This window comes from Hemibagrus wyckioides, linkage group LG14 (genome assembly GCF_019097595.1).
Source record: "Hemibagrus wyckioides isolate EC202008001 linkage group LG14, SWU_Hwy_1.0, whole genome shotgun sequence".
NCBI lineage: Eukaryota > Metazoa > Chordata > Actinopteri > Siluriformes > Bagridae > Hemibagrus > Hemibagrus wyckioides.
In genome coordinates, this window is record NC_080723.1 from 21,106,819 (window position 1) to 21,127,265 (window position 20,447).

General features: G+C 38.2%; 1 protein-coding gene and 1 non-coding gene across 2 annotated transcripts; one reads left to right on the plus strand and one right to left on the minus strand.

Annotated features, from left to right (window-relative positions):
- The first annotated feature begins 2,254 nt into the window (after positions 1-2,254).
- trnaq-uug (transfer RNA glutamine (anticodon UUG)) lies at positions 2,255-2,326 on the plus strand. The gene has a single exon. It is a non-coding gene; the product is annotated as a tRNA-Gln (tRNA).
- Positions 2,327-9,512: 7,186 nt separating this feature from the next.
- Positions 9,513-20,424, minus strand: lingo4a (leucine rich repeat and Ig domain containing 4a). The gene is made up of 2 exons (XM_058407637.1): positions 19,480-20,424; positions 9,513-16,979 (listed from the first exon to the last, which is right to left on the minus strand). Exon 2 carries the CDS (start codon positions 16,965-16,967, stop codon positions 15,123-15,125), a length of 1,845 nt encoding a protein of 614 aa, XP_058263620.1. The 5' UTR covers positions 16,968-16,979; positions 19,480-20,424; the 3' UTR covers positions 9,513-15,122.
- Positions 20,425-20,447: the final 23 nt, after the last annotated feature.

A 20,447-nucleotide genomic window follows, 5' to 3' on the forward strand; every position in this document is an offset into this window, starting at 1 on the left:
ATACTACAATCTTTAGTTTAGCAGATCACAATGCCCGTCTGTAGAAGGACTTCTTCCAGGAGAATAATGTAGCTCTTTTGGACCATCCTGTGTGTTCCCCTGATCTAAATCCCTTTGAGAATGTTTGGGAATGGATGGCAAGGGAAGTTTACAAAAATGGACGGTAGTTCCATACCATAGATGCCCTTCGTGAAGTCATCTGCACCACAGATGACTTCCTCCTGGAAACAGCCGTATCAAGCAGGCCGAAACAAATGTTTGAAGTGATCAACAAGAATGGTGGGGCTACTCACTACTAAGTCCTTTTTTGACACTTTTAGTTCTGTTGTGAGGTTTTTTTGGCCTATGGTCTTAAACTTTTCATCAGCTGATGAACAGCCAGTTGGAGTTCAAATTCAAATTTCAATAAATTGCCTGCTCTCTGTTTTTTGTCTCTTGCCCTTGTTTCTTCTTTTGGCATTTTGAAGCAGTACTTACGACGAGGGTTTTCATTATCCACAATCAAGTTCCTTGGGGAAAAAACTAAAAAATTAAAAGCGTGTGCGTGTGTGAATTTAAAATTTCCTGGAGGACCCTAATGAAACCCCACTAGATTGCTGACCTTGCAACACCATAAAATGTGACCAATAAAATAAAAAGCCCCTCTTATTAGCTTACAGGTGCATTGTGATGGGGCTTGATTGAGATCGATTAAAGTCTGACTCGTTCACTTGTTTTCCGTGTGCCCTGGATGTTTTTCCTGAATTGCTTCCCAATTCTCCACACATCAAATGATTGACTGCTTGAATTCCTAACAATTTGAAATGTGGTGTTTTCTTACATCCACTTTGTTAATCATTAAAAAAACACTTTTTACTCAACTTCCTGGAAAATAAATAATAAAAATTTAAATGTGTGTGTGAAATAAAAGTTTGCTGTAGGACCCTAACGAAACCCCCATCAGATTGTTACCCTTAGTCATCGCCCAATGCTGACCTCATATGTGGTTCCCTGGTGTAATGGTTAGCACTCTAGACTTTGAATCCAGTGATCTGAGTTCAAATCTCGGTGGAACCTGTGGTTACTTTGTCAAAGCCCAAAGGGCTGCCGTGTAATAAAATATTTCAGAACTCTGTATTATTAGGTATGTGACAAATAAAATTTGAATTTCAAATCATAAATATATACATTACTGTAGCAAGTCTTACATCCTCCTGTGTGAAAACTACAATCTTTAGTTGATTTGCAGCAAAATCTGGGTATGTAATGCTTCTGAACAAAAAGTGTAAATTTGTTTAGTTAAAAACTCAGGTAATAAAAATTCATCTTCCAAGTTCAAAAAAAACTCAGGTAATAAAAACTTTAAAGCATTTCAGTACTTTGAATTATGTATGTGACGAATAAAATTTGAATTTGAAATCATACATACATACAATACTGTTGCAAGTGTCAGTTACTTAAAGACATTCCGACAGTGGTGGGCTATCAGGGCCAGCAAGGTCTTCTCTGCTGGCCTAAACAGCACTGATCTGAATCACTGGCTTGCATTTTAATATATTTAATATATTTTTCCATGAATGTGTATTAAATTATTCCCAATAGTCTATTCTCTACATTTCATAGCTTTTCTCTTGGTTGCACTGCTTCCGTTAGTGTATATTTAGTGTACAAGAGTATTTATCCAATCATATTTCAGCCAGTCGCTGACATCATGTGTTGCCATGTTAAAAGAAATCTGCCTCAAGGCCTTTAGAATCAATAGTGCAGGCGCCCATAGCTTAAAATAAGTGGCAATGAAATTGTTACATTAACTAATCAGATTTCGAGTTCACTGGGGCCATCGAGCAGCCATACAATTACATCAGCAATTTCCTGTCCTTTGATTGGATAATTGGATTAGTCAGAAGCACTAAACAGGCAGCAAAGGTTGTGTGGTTCCATGGTGTAATGGTTAGCCCTCTGGACTCTGAATCCAGCAATCTGAGTTCAAAGCTTGGTGGAACCTGTGTCTGAAGTTCAAATTCAAAAAGATTGTATCATGCCTATATACATTACTGTTGCAAGTCTTACATCCTTCTCTGTGAATACAACAGCATTTAATTTAGCAAAATCTGGGTTTGAAATGCTTTTGAAAAGTGTAAATTTGTTGTTCAGTTAAAAACTCGGGTAATAAAAATTCATCTTCCAAATTCAAGCCTTAAACCATTTCAGTAGTGTTTGTAACTTATGAAATTTGATTTTCATTTCATTTTTTTTTTTTGGAAGGTGGGGCTATGGTTCCATGGTGTAATGGTTAGCACTCTGAACTTTGAATCCAGTGATCTGAGTTCAAATCTTGGTGGAACCTGTGGTTTCTTGGTCCCAGGCCAATTAGCTTACTGTCCTAAGCTTTAAAATAAATGAGAATATGACAAATAAAATTTAAACTTAAAAATCATACATATATATATACACATTACTGTAGCAAGTCTTCCATCCCTCTGTGTGAAAACTACAATCTTTAGTTGATTTGCAGCAACATCTGGGTTTGTAATGCTTCTGAACAAAAAGTGTAACTTTTTTCAGTTAAAAACTCAGGTAATAAAAATTCATCTTCCAAGTTCAAGCTGCTCTTTTAAGATAAATCATGGCTGCATTCATTGACAAGATTATGATGTAATAATTCCTAACTGAACAATAGATTTGTACATTTGATTTTGTAGAAAGGAGAATACAAGTGATAAGATGCTTGATTTCTAGCTAATTTTGGTGAATCCAGACATGCTTTAGCATATGACCACTGCAGAAACGCTGTGCTCATAATAAATATAAATAAATATACCCTTACCCATCATACATACACTATATTGCCAAAAGTATTCGCTCACCTGCCTTGACTCGCATATGAACTTAAGTGACATCCCATTCCTAATCCATAGGGTTCAATATGACGTCGTTCCACCCTTTGCAGCTATAACAGCTTCAACTCTTCTGGGAAGGCTGTCCACAAGGTTTAGGAGTGTGTTTATGGGAATTTTTGACCATTCTTCCAGAAGCGCATTTGTGAGGTCACACACTGATGTTGGACGAGAAGGCCTGGCTCTCAGTCTCCGCTCTAATTCATCCCAAAGGTGTTCTATCGGGTTGAGGTCAGGACTCTGTGCAGGCCACTCAAGTTCATCCACACCAGACTCTGTCATCCATGTCTTTATGGACCTTGCTTTGTGCACTGGTGCACAGTCATGTTGGAAGAGGAAGGGGCCAGCTCCAAACTGTTCCCACAAAGTTGGGAGCATGGAATTGTCCAAAATGTCTTGGTATGCTGAAGAATTCAGAGTTCCTTTCACTGGAACTTAGGGGCCAAGCCCAGCTCCTGAAAAACAACCCCACACCATAATCCCCCCTCCACCAAACTTTACACTTGGCACAATGCAGTCAGACAAGTACCGTTCTACTGGCAACTGCCAAACCCAGACTCGTCCATCAGATTGCCAGATGGAGAAGCGCGATTCGTCACTCCAGAGAACGCGTCTCCACTGCTCTAGAGTCCAGTGGCGGCGTGCTTTACACCACTGCATCCGACACTTTGCATTGCACTTGGTGATGTATGGCTTGGATGCAGCTGCTCGGCCATGGAAACCCATTCCATGAAGCTCTCTGCGCACTGTTCTTGAGCTAATCTGAAGGCCACATGAAGTTTGGAGGTCTGTAGCGATTGACTCTGCAGAAAGTTGGCGACCTCTTCGCACTATGCGCCTCAGCATCCGCTGACCCCGCTCCGTCAGTTTACGTGGCCTACCACTTCGTGGCTCAGTTGCTGTCGTTCCCAAACACTTCCACGTTCTTATAATACAGCTGACAGTTGACTGTGGAATATTTAGGAGCGAGGAAATTTCACGACTGGATTTGTTGCACAGGTGGCATCCTATCACAGTTCCACGCTGGAATTCACTGAGCTCCTGAGAGCGACCCATTCTTTCACAAATGTTTGTAAAAACAGTCTGCATGCCTAGGTGCTTGATTTTATACACCTGTGGCCATGGAAGTGATTGGAACACCTGATTCTGATTATTTGGATGGGTGAGCGAATACTTTTGGCAATATAGTGTATGTACAATACCGTAGTGGTAGTATGGTGTAATGGTTAGCACTGTGGACTCTGACTCCAGTGATCCGACTTCAAATCTCGGTGGGACCTGTGATTGTGTTGTTGGTTCATGGTACAAAAAGCTTTGAACCTTTTCAGTACTGTGAATTATCATTTATGAAACCAATAGAATTTTAATACATACATACAATACTGTTGCGTGGTTGTGTGGTTCCATGGTGTCTCAGGCCTAGTCCACACGTACACGGGTATTTTTAAAAATGGAGTTTTTCCTCCATTCCTCCAAACAATCTCGTCCACAAACGCAAAAACGTGGTCTGAAGCGCTGTCAAGAGCAAGCACAACCAACAGGTGGCGATATAATCTCAACCGTAAAGCCATGTTGGCCAATTAGAAGCCCGAGACGCCGACTTCACAAGCAATGTTGCCAGATTGGGCGCATTTCCGCACAGTTGGGCTTCTTTGGGCCACGTCTCACCGGGAAAAAATTGAGTGGGAGGGGTGGTTTTTTATGCAACAGGCAGGTTTTTATTTTTAACTATAATCATGATATTTTATTAATTTTCTATTCAAACGAACTTCACAATAACGTGTAATATGTAATGTTGACGTTTTAATTATGTGGTTCAGTTTAGCCAATAAGGTTCAGGAGAGTCGTTGTTGTAATCAGGGGCGTTTCTAGGATTTGAAAACATCAGGGGCTGAGCCCAAAACATCCGGGGATAATTGAGGAGAGGGGGTAAGCAAGAATAACACGTTTTGTAAGGGCATTTTTATGTAATATTGTTTAATAATAAACATAAATTAACACAAACAGTATGCAACTTTAGAAAATTTAATTCAGTCTTTTTTCTGACTCCTCCCATCATTTCAGAGTATTGCTACTAAAAAAGGAGTTCATTAAATTCATTACATTTTCTCTCACACAGGTATGCCATGCAATATTATCTCTTTTACTGCTTGTGTGTGGAGCTGTGCCGTGCAGATCCTTTATTATTACTATTATTTTACAATAATCTATATTATACATGCACCTATTATTTCATTCCTGATTTATGCTGTCACTACTGTATGAATTATTCTTTGTTTATTTTTTAAATTTTTTACAGCTTCTCTTCTCTTATCGTTCTCTCATCTCTCATTCTCTCAGCTATCTTACTGCTTGTATCTTGTCTACTTCATGCTCTTGATGACTTTTCTATACTATTTCTTTGAGGGTGGAATCATCAGACAGTATCTCAGAGCCTTGAGCAAAACGATCAATTATCATACTAGTATTTCTAGTGTTGAGAATTCCTTTATCAATAGACAGAACAGCCGAATGATGGAGTCTGTTCTGGTCCATTGTTCACCTAAGTCCTGTCTGTATTTTAAATTAAATACTGCATTAGTTGAATAATAGAAAGTCATGAGGTTCAGACTGTAATGTCTTAGTGTTTTAACAGTTTAGATTTTATTTAGATCTGTCTTTAGGATGATTTAATTTAAGGCTTTTGTACGTCTTGGATATGGAATAATATTCTAAAGGGTCCTATATGTCAGGGGTTTTCAGAATCAAAGACAGTGGGCCTCCTTTTTGACACAACTACATTTGTTAGCCTACTTTAATCAACTGTGTTAACATTAAATATTATAAGTTAGACTATTATCTGAATAATAAGATTGTTGTGTTTTCTGACATTTTTATTGCTGTCCCGTTTAAGGGCTGTAAGGTATTTTAGTCATGTGATGTGAAAGCGGTGCCGCGCAGACCGACAGGTGTAGGACATTAAAGTATCGCGAGAGCAGTTCTAGAGCATATTCGAGCGCACACTCTCGCGGTATTTTGGCGAGAGCCAAAGGGGGACATTTACTTATGTCTTTAATCATTGAGTCTGAGAAGTAAGAGAAATTGACTGACCGTATTCCTTTAAGATTAATACAGAAAAGTCATTTTTGCTGCATATTTGAGTTTCTTTCCAAAGAAACGAAAAGTTGAAGTTCTGTGAAGCTAATTGTTCAGAAACATCATTAAAATGTTAAATGATATTAATGATCAATTAAATGATATGAGAATTTGAATAATTACTCTAAGCCTTTTGTGTGATATTGCATGCATCTTTTATGGTGTATTGGTTAGCACTCTGGACTTTGAATCCAGCGATCCGAGTTCAAATCTCGGTGGAACCTGTGGCTGCCTTGTCAAAGGCCAGTGGGCTTGGTGTGTTACTGCACATGCTACAAAGCCAGAAAAAAACATTTCAGTTCTTTGTTTTATTATGTATGTGACAAATAAAATAAGAATTTAAAATCATACAACATTATTATAGTAAGTCTTACATCCCATTGTGTGAAAACTACAATCTTTAGTTGACTTACAGCAAAATCTGGGTTTGTAATGCTTTTGAAAAAAAAAAAGTGTAAATTTGTTCTTCAAATAACAAATTTAAACTAAAATAAAAATTCATCTTCCAAATTCAACTTGCTCTTTTACGATAAAACATGGCTGCATTTGTTGACAAAATTATAATGTACCAAATCTGGTAATTTTGTTGAAAGGAGAATGCAAGTGATAAGATGCTTGATTTGGGTGAATCCGGACATACTTTAGCATATGACCACTGCAGAAACACTGTGCTCATAATATATAATGAGGGTTTTCAGTATCCACAATCAACTTACTGGGAAAAAAAAATAATAATAAAAATTTAAATGTGTGTGTGAAATTAAAATTTCCTGGAGGACCCTAATGAAGCCCCACAAGATTTCTGCCCTTGCAACAGCAACACAATAAAGCACCTCTTATGGCCATGAACGTTCTCCACTCCATTCTCCACTCGTTGATTGCTTGACTGCTTGAATTTGAACACATTTGAAATATGATTTTTTTTACATCCACTTTTACATCCACTTTTTTTAAACAATTTAAAATAAATCAAATTTATTTTTTGACTTTTTCTCAAGAATTGCTGCTTTGTGGCCAGTATTTGTAACCTTGCTGGACTTAAGCCCTTCTTTGGAATCCTTGTGGGTAGTTGTGTGTGCAAAGAAAATAAATGTAAATGTCATGTAAATATAAGCTGTAGTTGAAAGACCTGTACAAAGCTTTCAGAGCTCAGAAACATCACACCAGAGAAGATGTTACCCTTGTTTGTCCCTGTTCTGGTGCTCCATTTTGGAGTGGCATCAGGTCTGACAAGAGAATATATTCCTTTTGGCACAGCTAAGAACTGGACTGATGCTCTGTTCTACTGCAGACGATTCCACAAGGATCTGGCTGTAATCACTACAGATGAGGAAAACCAGAACGTCCATGCACTTATAGGGAACAGGAATGATGTTTGGCTTGGAATGTACAGAGCTAGGTTAAATGCAAACATCTGGCTGTGGGCTGATCAAACACCAAGTTCTTATTTTCAGTGGGACATCGACCAGCCAAGTAATAATGAGGGAAATCAGAACTGTGTTGAAATGATGCCAGAGGGCTGGAATGATGAGTTCTGTCAGAAAGAACAGTTTTTTGTTTGTTACCAAATTTTATTTTTGGTGAAGGAGAAAAAGACATGGGAAGAAGCTTATCATTTTTGCAGAAGGAACTACACTAGATTGGCCTCCCTGCCATCTGAGACTAAAATACAGTTGGCTGAAAAGGAGAACAGTAAGACCCAAATAGACAGGGTCTGGACTGGCCTGCACTTCGTAAATGGAAAATGGCTTTGGGTGAGCAGGGAGCAATTGGGCACACTGGTCTCATTACCCTCATGCCCAGCTCCACGCTACCACTGTGGTGCTCTCAATACCAAAACAGCCCTTTTTGAGAACAGAGACTGCAACGAGAAGCTTTATTTCTACTGCTACTACTGAGGTGAGTAACTAAACTATGAATACCTCAGTTGAATGTTTCCCAAAAAAATGAATACGTCAAAAATACATATATTATGAAATATATAGACAAATCTATTCTATCCCTCTCCCAGGCTTTCCATGGGTTGGTCATCTCCAAGAAGAATATCTGCATAACACAATACAACTCACCAGAACTGGATTTTGGAGAATAACCCTAACTCTAACCATAGTTCTAGTTTAGTAATTATAAATATATACCAATATATGTTGAAATTATTTCATGAGCATGTAGCATTAGTGAATTTGTGATTCACTGAAATTGGGAAAGGTGTTGGTTAACTATATATTCTTTGAAATTCATGTATAAAATGAATTATATACCATATACTTATTTTATCTTTGCTTTCTGGTAAAAAAAAATCTTTGAGAATACTTTCCTTCAGAACAACAAAAATATATGTTTTATCTTTTCATAGCATTAAAGTGGCACTATAGATCTGATGTGGTTACTGCTACTATTTATCTTTTCATTGGTCATAGAAGTTATAATTCAGTCATGTAAACCTGAATATTTATGATGAGAATGTGACGGGATCTTAAGTCTTAAGTCTTGGATTAAAATAGAATAATTGTATAATTGTAATAAATATATTATAATAAATATAATAAATGTGATTCAACCTAAATGTCATGTTTATTTGTTGTTGTTGGTATAGACAATATTTCATATTTCTGGTTACAACCCCACAATTAATCTAACATGTCAACATTTCCCCCATGCTATGGTACATTGTTAATTACATGCTGATGTTTAGTGTAGCGTCTAGACAGTGGGAAAGCGTCTATAGTTAGTGTTTAACCTGAAAAATATAACAGCTTGTCACCTGGGTAATTTATTTTAAGCAGTCTGCTTCCACATTGGGGATGTGGTAAAGGTGTTGGGCTACTGATTGGAAGATTGTGAGTTTGAATCCCAAGTCCACCAAGCTGACACTGCTGGGCCCCTAAACAAGGCCCTTAACCCTCAATTACTCAGCTGTGTAAAATGTAAGGTGCTTGAGATAATGTTGGCTGCTGAAATGTAAACTGTCCTCAGAATTAGCTTATGTAAGCATCCTTCCAAATTCACTTCTGTAACTGTAATGGTGGAGTGTAAATTCCTAGTGGTAATATTCTATAAATATTTATTTATATATTGCAGTATTAATAACTAATACCATATTTATTGCAAGTTCTTTGCCTGGGACTGTATTGTGACTGGTGTGAAAGTAGCACTCCTCAGTCATGGTTTTGACTGTGTTGTTTTGACATTGACAAGGTGACAGTGAGAGAGAGAGAGAGAGAGAGAGAGAGAGAGAGAATAAAAATACATTTTAAGCATCACGGAGAATCCTCCTGACTTATGAATGGCCTAATGAGCTGTACATTATTCAGTTAATATTCTTGGTAAATAAAAAGCAAACAAGAGTGTGAAAATTTGTCTTTATTGTAAAATATGAATTGGAATAAACTTCAAATATCCTTTAACATTACTTATATGAATTCACAGGGGTGCCAATATAATACACATACAGTATGTTTAACAAAGATATTTTAAATAAGTATGTGTTGTGTTTGCAATTATTTTATTATTCTTCGTTTATATTTACCAAGAATGACAATATTAGTGGAGGTCACAGTAGGTTAATTGTGACTTGTGGCTATAGCACTGCTGGACTCCAGCATTTAGTGAAATCCTTGCGTGTGGTTGTGTGTCTTTTGTTTATGGTAATTTGATGGAAAACGTGTTCCTTTTAAGTAGCTATGGTATGTTTTAAGGCAAAGAATGTAAATGTCATGTAAATATAACATGACCTACAAAGAGCCTGTACTTTTTGACTAAAGACGTCATGGCAGTTCATAAAAGACCAAAAGTTTGCTCAGGTTATGGGTTATACAGGTAATGTGATTATGTTTTCTGATTCAGATTATGACTCCGACTGCTTCATACTCGTCATTATTCTTTGTCCTTCCTACCAGCATCTTTCATTAATTTCATTGATAATTTAAAAAATATATAAAAGGGTTAAGATGTTCTGTTTTTCATGTCTGTACATCTGGATTAATGCGGCTGCCAAATGACAAAGTGAAGAGTCTAAACATCATGTAAATACAAAAGCTGTGAGGTGAGTTGGTGAGAGAGGGATATGTGAAAAGATTTTAGACAAGAAAAAGCAGGATGAAGAATGTTGCATGTTGAAGAATTTAAATCATTACTTTAAGGCATTTATTTAGCATTAAAACAGACAAAAAGAATTGGGAAAATGCTTGTTACATTTTACACATGCTTAATCAGATTGAGATCTAGGGAATTTGGAAGTCTTTAACTCTTTATTATGTTCCACAAACCATTCCTGAATAACTTTCACAGTGTGGTAGGGTGCATTATCCTGCTGATAGAGACCATTGCCATGAAGAAACACCTTTGCATTGAAGAGGCTGTACTTGGTCTGCAACACTGTTTAGGTTGTGGTAGGTATCAAAGCAACATCCATATGAATGTCAAGACCCAAGCTTTCCCAGAAGAACATTGCCCATAGCACCACACTGCCTCTGCTGACTTGATCGATGTGAAAAGCAGTGCCCAACAGAGTCATGGAGGTTCAGGTTTGAGTGCCTCATTTCAATTTCAAATTCTTGAACAACAAAAAAATCAGGAAACTATTGTCCTACCTTGGAGATTTTACCCATTAATCACTCCCAACTAATCAAATTTATTCTTTGAAGTATTGTCTCATGACTATCCTAGTGGGCAAGTGGCTGAAGGTGAGGGGTTGGGTGTCCCCTTCAGAAGGCCCAATGTCTCACTGCTTGCCCCACACTTTGTTATGGTCACACATACCTGTAAGTGTGTTAGCAGCCAAGGTTTCAGACTTACACTGTGCCGATTACTGGGATTATGAAATATTTTAACCAAAAAAAGTGTACTGATATTTGATAATGTTTCATAATGTTATAGATGTATGGAACCTATATAGTACAAAATGTATCACTATACCCAGTATCTCAGTAAAGGGCTAGCTGACACATTGGCTTCTTCTACCTACCAGCAATCATGAGGAAAAGTCACAAATAAAAGGGAAAGGCACAATAAGAGACAGGTGTGCCTCCCATTAATTTGTTAATTTCCCCACAGTCTGCCCCCACATCCCATAGAGATATTATTGCCTTTTTAACTTGTATTCTTTGGTCTTTTTGTGGGTCATTTGTTTATGGTAATTTGATGGAAAACTGAGTTTGTGTTCTGTCACATAAGGGTAAAGATGTCTGCAAAATAAATAATTGTAAATTGTTACAACTCTGGCTGAAATTAGGTCTAGGAATTTAATAGTAACATTGAGGTGACCATAAGAAAAGAAAACTAAGGTAGAGGGCGGCAAGGGAAACGCAAGACACCAGTTAGCACCAACAAAGATTTATTTCTCCTAACGAATATTTATAAATGTATATGTATGCACCAAATAATGAAACAATAATGCAACCAAGACAAAAGGGAGAAGGAACTTAAAGTGGTGCTAAAATCAAAGAAAGAAATATAACAAAAACATCCCACTAACTCCTCCCAATTCTCTAACTAAAAAAAAGAAAAGGAAAAAGTCTTGAGTGCAGATGCGCCCTGAACTTACACTACCTGACAAAACAAAAATACAGAATTAGCGCACACCACTACCCTAGTGTGTCTAATACAAGATATGTCCTGTGTGTGGATATGTATGGCACGTGCCCTGCTAGGCTGTTCCTGGTCTCCCTCTGCTTGTTACTGCGCTCTTCCATACATACATCGGCATCATTCAATCCATACCAAATCGGAACATGACTTCAAAGTCAACATGTAATGGTCATAGGTACCACAATCAAAATACGAACACCGTGATAACCCGACACCACAGCTGATCACAGCTCAGTCCCTCCCCAGCTCAGCTGATCTGTTCCTGATGCCGCTTGTGCTTTTTAAAGCTTCCCGCAGAGACATGATTGGAGGAGAATGGGGATGTCATTGTTAGACAAATAATGAGTGACAGCCGCGTATCCAGTAAGAGTCATTGGTGGGTGGTACCTAAAATCAAAAGGAATAGAAAGAGAAGACAAAACGAAGCAGTGGTTCCACTATTTGTAACAAAATGTTTTGTAAATGTGAAAGCTGAGGGCTAATTTGGTGATATACATCTACAAATGACCTGTTCTTTCTTGATATACATTCTCAGAAGAATTAGTATAGCCTGCATTGATGATGCCTTCTACATCAACTCCCTACCCCAGTTCACCCAACAAAGCCAAGATCCAAGCAGTAACAGAGTTGTCCACTGCCCAGAAAATCAAATACGTAAAGACATTTCTAGGATTTGCAAAAATTGATCTGAAATTCTGATAATTGCATAATATCTGATAATTGCAATCTCATTCCCTTCTCAAGCACAATCCCTTATTTTAAAATACCCTGGTCTAATCTAACAGATCTCTACAGAAAGACATTATAAGTAACAAGAAGCTACTTGTTGAAAACCCTTTCATTGTATGTACTGACCTCAAGAACATTAAATACTATAAAACAATAAAGCAATTAACCCCAAGAAAAGGTCTGATGGGACCTCATCCTTACATGATTTAATGTCATCTCATATTATCCATGCTCATGCTGGTACCACACTGATCCCAAACCTAACAACACCAACTTACTATGTTCATGCTTCACTGCTGCCATAAGCTTGGATATGAGCCACAAAATCACATGGGCCAAAAGTACTTCAAATAAAAGCAATGCCACTTCAGTCTTAGGGGAGCTCTAATAAATTGGGTTCCATTCTCACTGGCTAGTGACTTCAGCCATTTGGACAGCCAGGGGAAGTCTGTTATAACCCCAGTACAACTCAGGACTTGCAGGACAAGAAGTGCATGTCATCCTTGTACCTTGAGAGATAGTGGCTCCACCCAGCTAGAGTATGGTACATGGAGTAGAAAGAGGTGAGATAAGTGCATTAAGCTATCTTTTTAGGTCATTGTTATCTACACTGTGGTTTTTGTGTTTAATGTTTTTTTTGTTTATGTTTATGCTATGTTCATGTTCTCAGCCAGGTTTTAGGTTTTGTTTGTTTCTTTGTCATGTTTTGTCTAGTGTTAGCTTAGTCTGCCCTATGTCGTGTGTTTGTGTAAATAAAGCAGTGCTTCGCTGAATCCTGCACTTGGGTCTTCCATGGCATGCAGGCGCACGCACCATCACGGAGGTCCGGGTTCGAGCCCCGCACAGGGACAGTGACAGCATCCAAACTAATGGACAATTAATGGTGAGTATTGGGTATCATGGTTCAGAAAATTAATCAGGCCTATAGAAAACTAAGAAATACAGGAAGACAGCAAAATTGTTATAAAACAGAGCATAAGACACCAATTGCATGTCCTATGAATGCTGTGAGGAAACCCAAATTCTAAATTCCATACCCACTATCAACCTGCAGATGACCCTGTCCCCATTGATGCCCCTATCCAATCAGTTGATCATGTGGTAGCAACACAATGCACAAATAGGCTAGATTTATTATTTCATAAACTGCTGATCTCCTGGGATTTTGACACACAGTCTCTAGAACAGAGGGTCTGCACTTTGTTTATTAGTTTAGAGGAGAATGACCCGAGTGGTCTGAGCTGACAGGACATCAGGTTCCCCTATTATCAGCCAAGAACAAGGCTTTCATGGGCACAGGCTCACACATATTGGACAGCTGAAGACTAGATGGTTTTTTTTATCTGAAACTGAAGGACACCTGGTGAACCAGTGACAGGGTCATTGGTGCCTAAGGCTTATTGATATGTGTAGGGATCATCTAGCCTGATCCCACAGAAAAGCTGTTATAGTGCAAATTATTATCGATTCTGGCTATGTTCGAAAAGTGACAGAACACACAGTGTATAGCAGCTTGCTGTGTGTGGGGCTTCTTGGCTGCAGACCAGTCAGAGTGCCCATGCTGACCCATGTCCTCCATTAAAACTGTCCTACTGTCCTAGAATGGACATGTGATCATACAAACTGTACCATGGAGTAATGGAAGAACTTGGCCTAGTCTGATGAATCATGTTTACTTTTACATCTTGTGGATGGCCAAGTGCATGTGCTTAGCTTACCTTGGGAAGAGATGGCACCAGGATGTACCATGGGAAGAAGGTAAGCTGGCAGAAGCTCTACAATGTTCTGCTCTATAATGTTCTGCTGGGAAACCCTGGGTCCTGGAATTCATGTGCATGTTACATTGAGACATGCCACCTATCTGAACATTGTTGCAAACCATGTACACCCATTCATCATAAACAGTATTGCTCTGGAATAGTTTGGGGAACATGACAAAGAGTTCATGGTGGCTTCCAAATTCTCAAAAATCTCAGTGATATGTCCAAGGTCTTAAATTGCTCATACAGGATCCTAGATAAATTTCCTGCACAAAAGAGACAAAACTTTACAGAAAAAGCAAGAAAAAAACAAAATGCAACTTTTTTTATATATTATTTTAAATAATATAAACTGACCAAAAAAACTTTTATTCATTCAGTCCAAGACAGACAGACAATATACAATCACAACCCAATCACAGGTTCACTGAATGAAAGCTTTCTGCATAGATAATTTATTCTGGTTCTACATTTTATTTATTTTGTTTAATATATATTAAATGGCATGTTATGATCTTGTGTGTTCCATACTGTATCAGTAGATATCAGCAATTTATTGAAAAAAACAGAAAGATCCCTACAATTTACTATAACATACATGCATGCCTGGGCATTCATACTTACACCACTCTTAATGGTTGTAAATTTCCTAATTGTAAATCCTAAGTGTTTCTCACATGCTCTCATGCTGTGTATAAAGAATAATCACTTATGCTCGTTCATGCCCTGAAAAGCTGTTCTCTGTTCTTAGATCAGAAAAATCTAATCTTAGATTTTCTTGCACCGCAATCATTTTCAGAGCTTTACCATGTCCCATGCGTTTTAGAACAACGTAGTGCAACTGTAGCAGAGGTTTCAACCAAACTCCATGCATTTGTGGGTTTGCCCATACTTCCTTGAAAATCATCACCATTACTATATCCAGACCAAAATGTGAACACAATATTTCCCTTTTTCTATGGCTTGATATTCATATGAACTTTTTTGCATCTCCTAAACACTTCATCAGGCACTTTCATTTTAGCATCAGACATTAGATGAGCTTCATGGTAAACCTGCCAGTCTCCATCCTGGTCCGTCCTCCCCCTGATCCTGCTCCTGTACTGTGAGGTACAAAGTCAATTGTGGCTGTGCGTTTGATCTGCCCTTTGCTCTGACTCCAAAAGAACATAAATATAAAGCAAACTGCCACAGAGCTCAGGAAGGACAGAAAGCCCATTGTTACTGCAACCAGCAGTGTCTTCAAGTCAAATGGAAATGGCTGAGCATTGTATGAGCCGTTTACTGGTGGATGGGTGGATGAAAAGCTCCACCCATCAAGAAAGAAGTGGGCAGAGCGATTCCGAGATAAGGAAGTCATATATCTTCGCACCCACAGACTAACAGAAATTGTGTCATTCCCTGCCACATTGGATGCAAAGCAGTAGTAGATGCCACTATCTTGCACTTGTACATAACGCACCTCAAGAGTTCCATTGGACAGCACACGGATCCGACCAGTTGTAGGCAGAAGCGTCCGCTGAGGGCTCACCCAGATGACCGAGGGTGACGGGTCACCATCCACTTGGCAAAGGAACAGGACTGTTTGGCCTTCATCCACACGCATCTCCTGTGGCTTGCGATTTAGTATACGCGCCTGTCTACAAGTAAACAACACTGGAAGCTCAGCCTCTGTGAAATCCTGGAATGTTCTACCCTGCACCTGTACAGGTGAGGCACATTTAGGTGGCTGTTCATCGCTGCTTAGATGCAGATGACGCTGCAGGACCCAAAATAGTCGGCAGTCACAAGCAAGTGGGTTCTCATCCAGCCGAAGTACCTGAAGTGTCTCTATTGATTGGAACACAGTCTCTTCCAGTGTGGACAGTTGATTTAATGATACATTCAATAGCCGAATGTGAACAAGGCCACGGAAAGCACCTGGTTCCACCCTCTGGAGATTTCCACCAACTAAATGGAACTCTTGCAATCGTAGAAGGTCTCTGAGCAGATTTGGCTGGATGGAGGTGATAGGGTTGTAGGACAGGTCTAAGTAGAGTAAATAAACCAGATGGCGCAAAGAAGTATATGGCACAGAGCTCAGGTTGCAGTAGCTGAGTGTCAGAGAGGTAAGGTTGACTCCAGTCAAGCTATTAGGTAAGAGTGTATCCAGCCTGTGCCACTGGGACACTGTCAGCTCCCTGAGCTGAGTCAGCTGCCTAAATGAATTGTTGGGTAGCACTGTGAGACCAGTGTGAGAGAAACGCAGCCTCACCAGCCTGGGAAGCTGTGACAGTGCCTCAGTTGGGAATGAAGTAAGGTTATAGCCATCCAGGTTAAGTTCCTGAAGGTATAGTAGGCCACTGAAGGCACGATTTGAGATAAACACAAGCTCATTCTCATTCACTTCTAACTTCTGTAGAGATGGCATCTCATAAAACATGTCATTGAGAAACACAAGGATTTCATTCTTACTAATGTCCAGCAGACGGAGACTCTGAAGTCCAGAGAACACTCCAACCAAAATGACCTTCAGACGATTTTGGGAAATCCTCAGAATGAGAAGGTTTTGCAGGCCAGAGAATGCTTGCACTTCGATCACTGTCAGCAAATTTTCACTCAAATCCAATTCCTGAAGTTGTTCCAGATCAGAGAACTGATGTTTTCCAAGTGTATTCAGTAGATTATTGGCCAGATTGAGGCTTTGTGTGTTTTTATGGATACCCTCCGGTACAGAATTTAAGTGACATGAGGAACAGTTGACCTTAAGAGGTTCATGGAAGCACTCACAATTCTGAGGGCATGGCCAAGGTGGGATTTCTTCTACTGACCCACCTACTATGCACAGTTGTGCCACCCACCAATACACCATCCACAAATCAGCAGCTTCCCCAAACATTTGGAGTTCCACCTACAACAACAGAGGATAGTGGAAACCAGTGATTACTGTGGGGATTTGTTTTTAAATTGTTTTTAAATTATCACAATTGTCACACTTTTTAATGTCCTTCAATTGTTCTACAATTGAATAAACAAGTGAGTTATATAAAACTGCGACTATAAGGTTTGTTGACGACACATGCTGCCACTGTTGTGCCCTTGAGCAAGACCATTAACCTCTCTGAGGCCCTTGTGAGATGTGTATTTTGTTATTATATGGGCATTTCAGAGGGATTTTTGTGAAAGAGCCATTCACAGAAATTCATACACATTGCTTTGGAATCTCAAAGTAGATTTTGATATAACTGCATGAGACATAACATCATTTTATTTTTAGTGAATAAGATGTTTATTTATTATTTTTTATTTTTTTCTTGTTTACACGAACAGCTGAGCCCCTTTGGTGTGTGGGACGAGAGTAGCAGGTGTAGGATTGGGATCAGGCGAGGATCTCTGTGAGAGTCCCGGACTCAAGCAGTTACTTTTCCATAAATGTGTGTTGGCAGCTTGGCAGTTATCTAATACATAGGAAAGCCAGACTTTGGTCAGCATGACAGCACTAGTGTGTGTGTGTGTGTGTGTGTGTGTGTATACGTGTGTGTATACGTGTGTGTGTGTGTGTGTGTGTGTGAAAATGTCTATCAAGCCAAATTAAATTGTAATACATTCATGATTTTAAAACTTTTAAAAGCTGTGAACAGCTAACTTTAAATTCTTGCATTTGCAGGTGAAGGAAATTTTAAAGAAAAAAACAGGAATCTTGATGCAACATGTCTGTTTCTTTTCAGGTCCACATTGTTACCCATTATAACCCAATATTTCTAATGCTTAATTAAGATGTTAATAGAGTTATACAGTTAATATCAGAGTATGGAGTTTATATAATTGTGCAGTTCTTGTTGCAGAACTGCTACGAAGGACTGACATCATTTGTGGTCACAATAAGTGGTTATCAAACTTTTTATATCCATTTAACTATGAAATAAATTTTCTATCAGTATAGATTCATTTCATCTTTGTTCATTTATTATGTGTACAGTAATGTTTTGCTGTTTATTGCAGTCATAAACATGTACTTGTATGTATTAGAATATATTAGGTTTGGGGTTATTGTGGTTAAACCCAAGTTAAACAAGCTAATAACTATGAGATATATAGTTATAGCTCTTATAAAGATGTGTTGTTGTTTCCAACTATGTAACTAAATAAAATTAAAATGACAAATTCCTACATAATACCAGTAGGTAAATTAGCTACGACAATCTGTGTGTGTGTAATATAATCATATAACATCACTCTTTCTAAAGACTACCTCCTGTGTCCTTGTTTACCTTACTGTCTTCCAGGAAGAGTTTTATAGGTTTTTTTTTGGTTAAACTTTTAAAACAGCATCCGAGTTTATGATTAATTTATATTTTATTTCTCATTCTAACTGTATCAAAGTCTCCTGAGAGTGAAGAGTAAAGCATGCAAAGTTTCAACAAGCAAAGAGACAACAACAAATTTACCAATTCATTTAATTTAGTGTCATTTTGTACAGCGTTCCATGATAAAGGTGCTGTATACTTAGATATATATATATATATATATATATATATATATATATATATATATATATATATATATATATATATATATATATGTATATATAATTTTTTTTTTTTTTTGCCTATTTCTATATTAGGCGTTGTACATTGAATAGGCGTTGCTGAACGTTGTATTTAAAGAAACAAGGTTTAGCAGTGATTTTTAAATAAAAGTGAGGCAGTGAGTCTGATTGGAGACTGAATATTAGTACATTTAACAGTGGTGTGTATAATATTTGTGCTTAGAAAAATTTTAAGCACAGTGATATACACTGTCCAGTGTATGTAAACCCACTATGGGCAAAGGCAATCAGGTGGCTCACCATTATCTAAGGCAAAAAAATGTAAACTGGACTAATAACATTTTTGCTTGAAAGGAAAAAACAGATAAAATTAATTTTACCTTCAGTTTAGACCCACCTGATGCCCTGTAATGGACCAGCGTCCTATCCAGGGTGTACTAATGCCTTTCGCCAAGTGTTACTATGAATAAATTCCCAAGATAAAGCTCTTACAGAAGAATATATTTATCAAGATTAACTTTATACCCACTTTCTGTTTTATTCATCTCTATGCAATGATACAATGATAAGGTTTAACTAAATATTGTGTATCAAGTTCATCAAAAAGAATTTAAGTAAAGCCTGCTATAATTTTAGACATTATAAAATAGGGTAAAGTTTTAAAAAATAAATTGATCTAAATTGCTGGGGTTTTTTGTTTGTTTGTTTGTTTTACAGTTGTTCCCGGACCTCACTTTGACAACCACCTATATAAAGTTGTAATTAGCAAGAAATAGTGCTAAAAAAACATTAATAAAATGACTGGCCAGAACAGGTGAACAAAATATCCCCACAGAACTCGTAATGATTAATGGCAACTTACCGGAGAGTAAGTATCGATTGCCTTGAACACTAGTCCCAGTAAACCGCTCGCGCAAAACTCATCGTCCTCTCGCTTATTGTTTTAGTCTCCCTGTGCGTCTGAAAGCGCGCGGACGCACGAGGGTTAACGGTCCCTGCATGACTCCTGAGCCACGGTGACCGAGCCAGCACAAAAGGGTCCCAGACATGGGACACCTTAGCGCTCGAGACTGGGTATTGATTTATGATCAATTTTGTTTTTTTTGTTTTTTTTTTTAGATTTTCTCACCACCTGCTACATGACACCGCCTCGAGAGATTAAAAAAGGTCCGTGTCCGTACTAAGAGTGTATGTGTATGTATGCATGAATGCATTTGTCTATTATTAATTGATTTATTCCTAATAAACAGGGCTCCACCATTACATCACCTGGGAATTTATACGCAGTGTCTATGAACCTGCCAAATCTGCGGATTTAAATAAACACACACACACACCCAAATTCACGCGCCAGATGGATGAGCAGTTCATTTCGGGAAAGCGTAAAAACATGCTAGTGCACAGAAAATCCTAAAATATTTAGTATCTCCAAAGATCAGGGTAGTTATCATACTAATATCATATTATTTTATTCTAAAAATAAAACAGCATGGGGAGAGAAAACAGTGTGTCATCATGCCACATCTACACCTTTGATTAAAGGAAATGACTTTTACTTTTTAATTAGACTTCAGTGACAATATGCAGTGGAATAAAAAGCGTGTGGATGGAAAATTCTGTTCATGAGTCATTGGAAGGTGTCTGGGGCTCTAAATAACCCAAGAGGATGACTGCCAAATTGGTGTAAACGAAATGGAGTTGAAAAGTATATTGGAGTCAAGGATATCTGCCCATATCCTTTAGTCAAATCCAGTGTTAAATAAATGTGTTCAGTTAAAACACTGAACTGACTTTCCTAAAGCGGACTGACTCCAATATCCCTCTGGAACC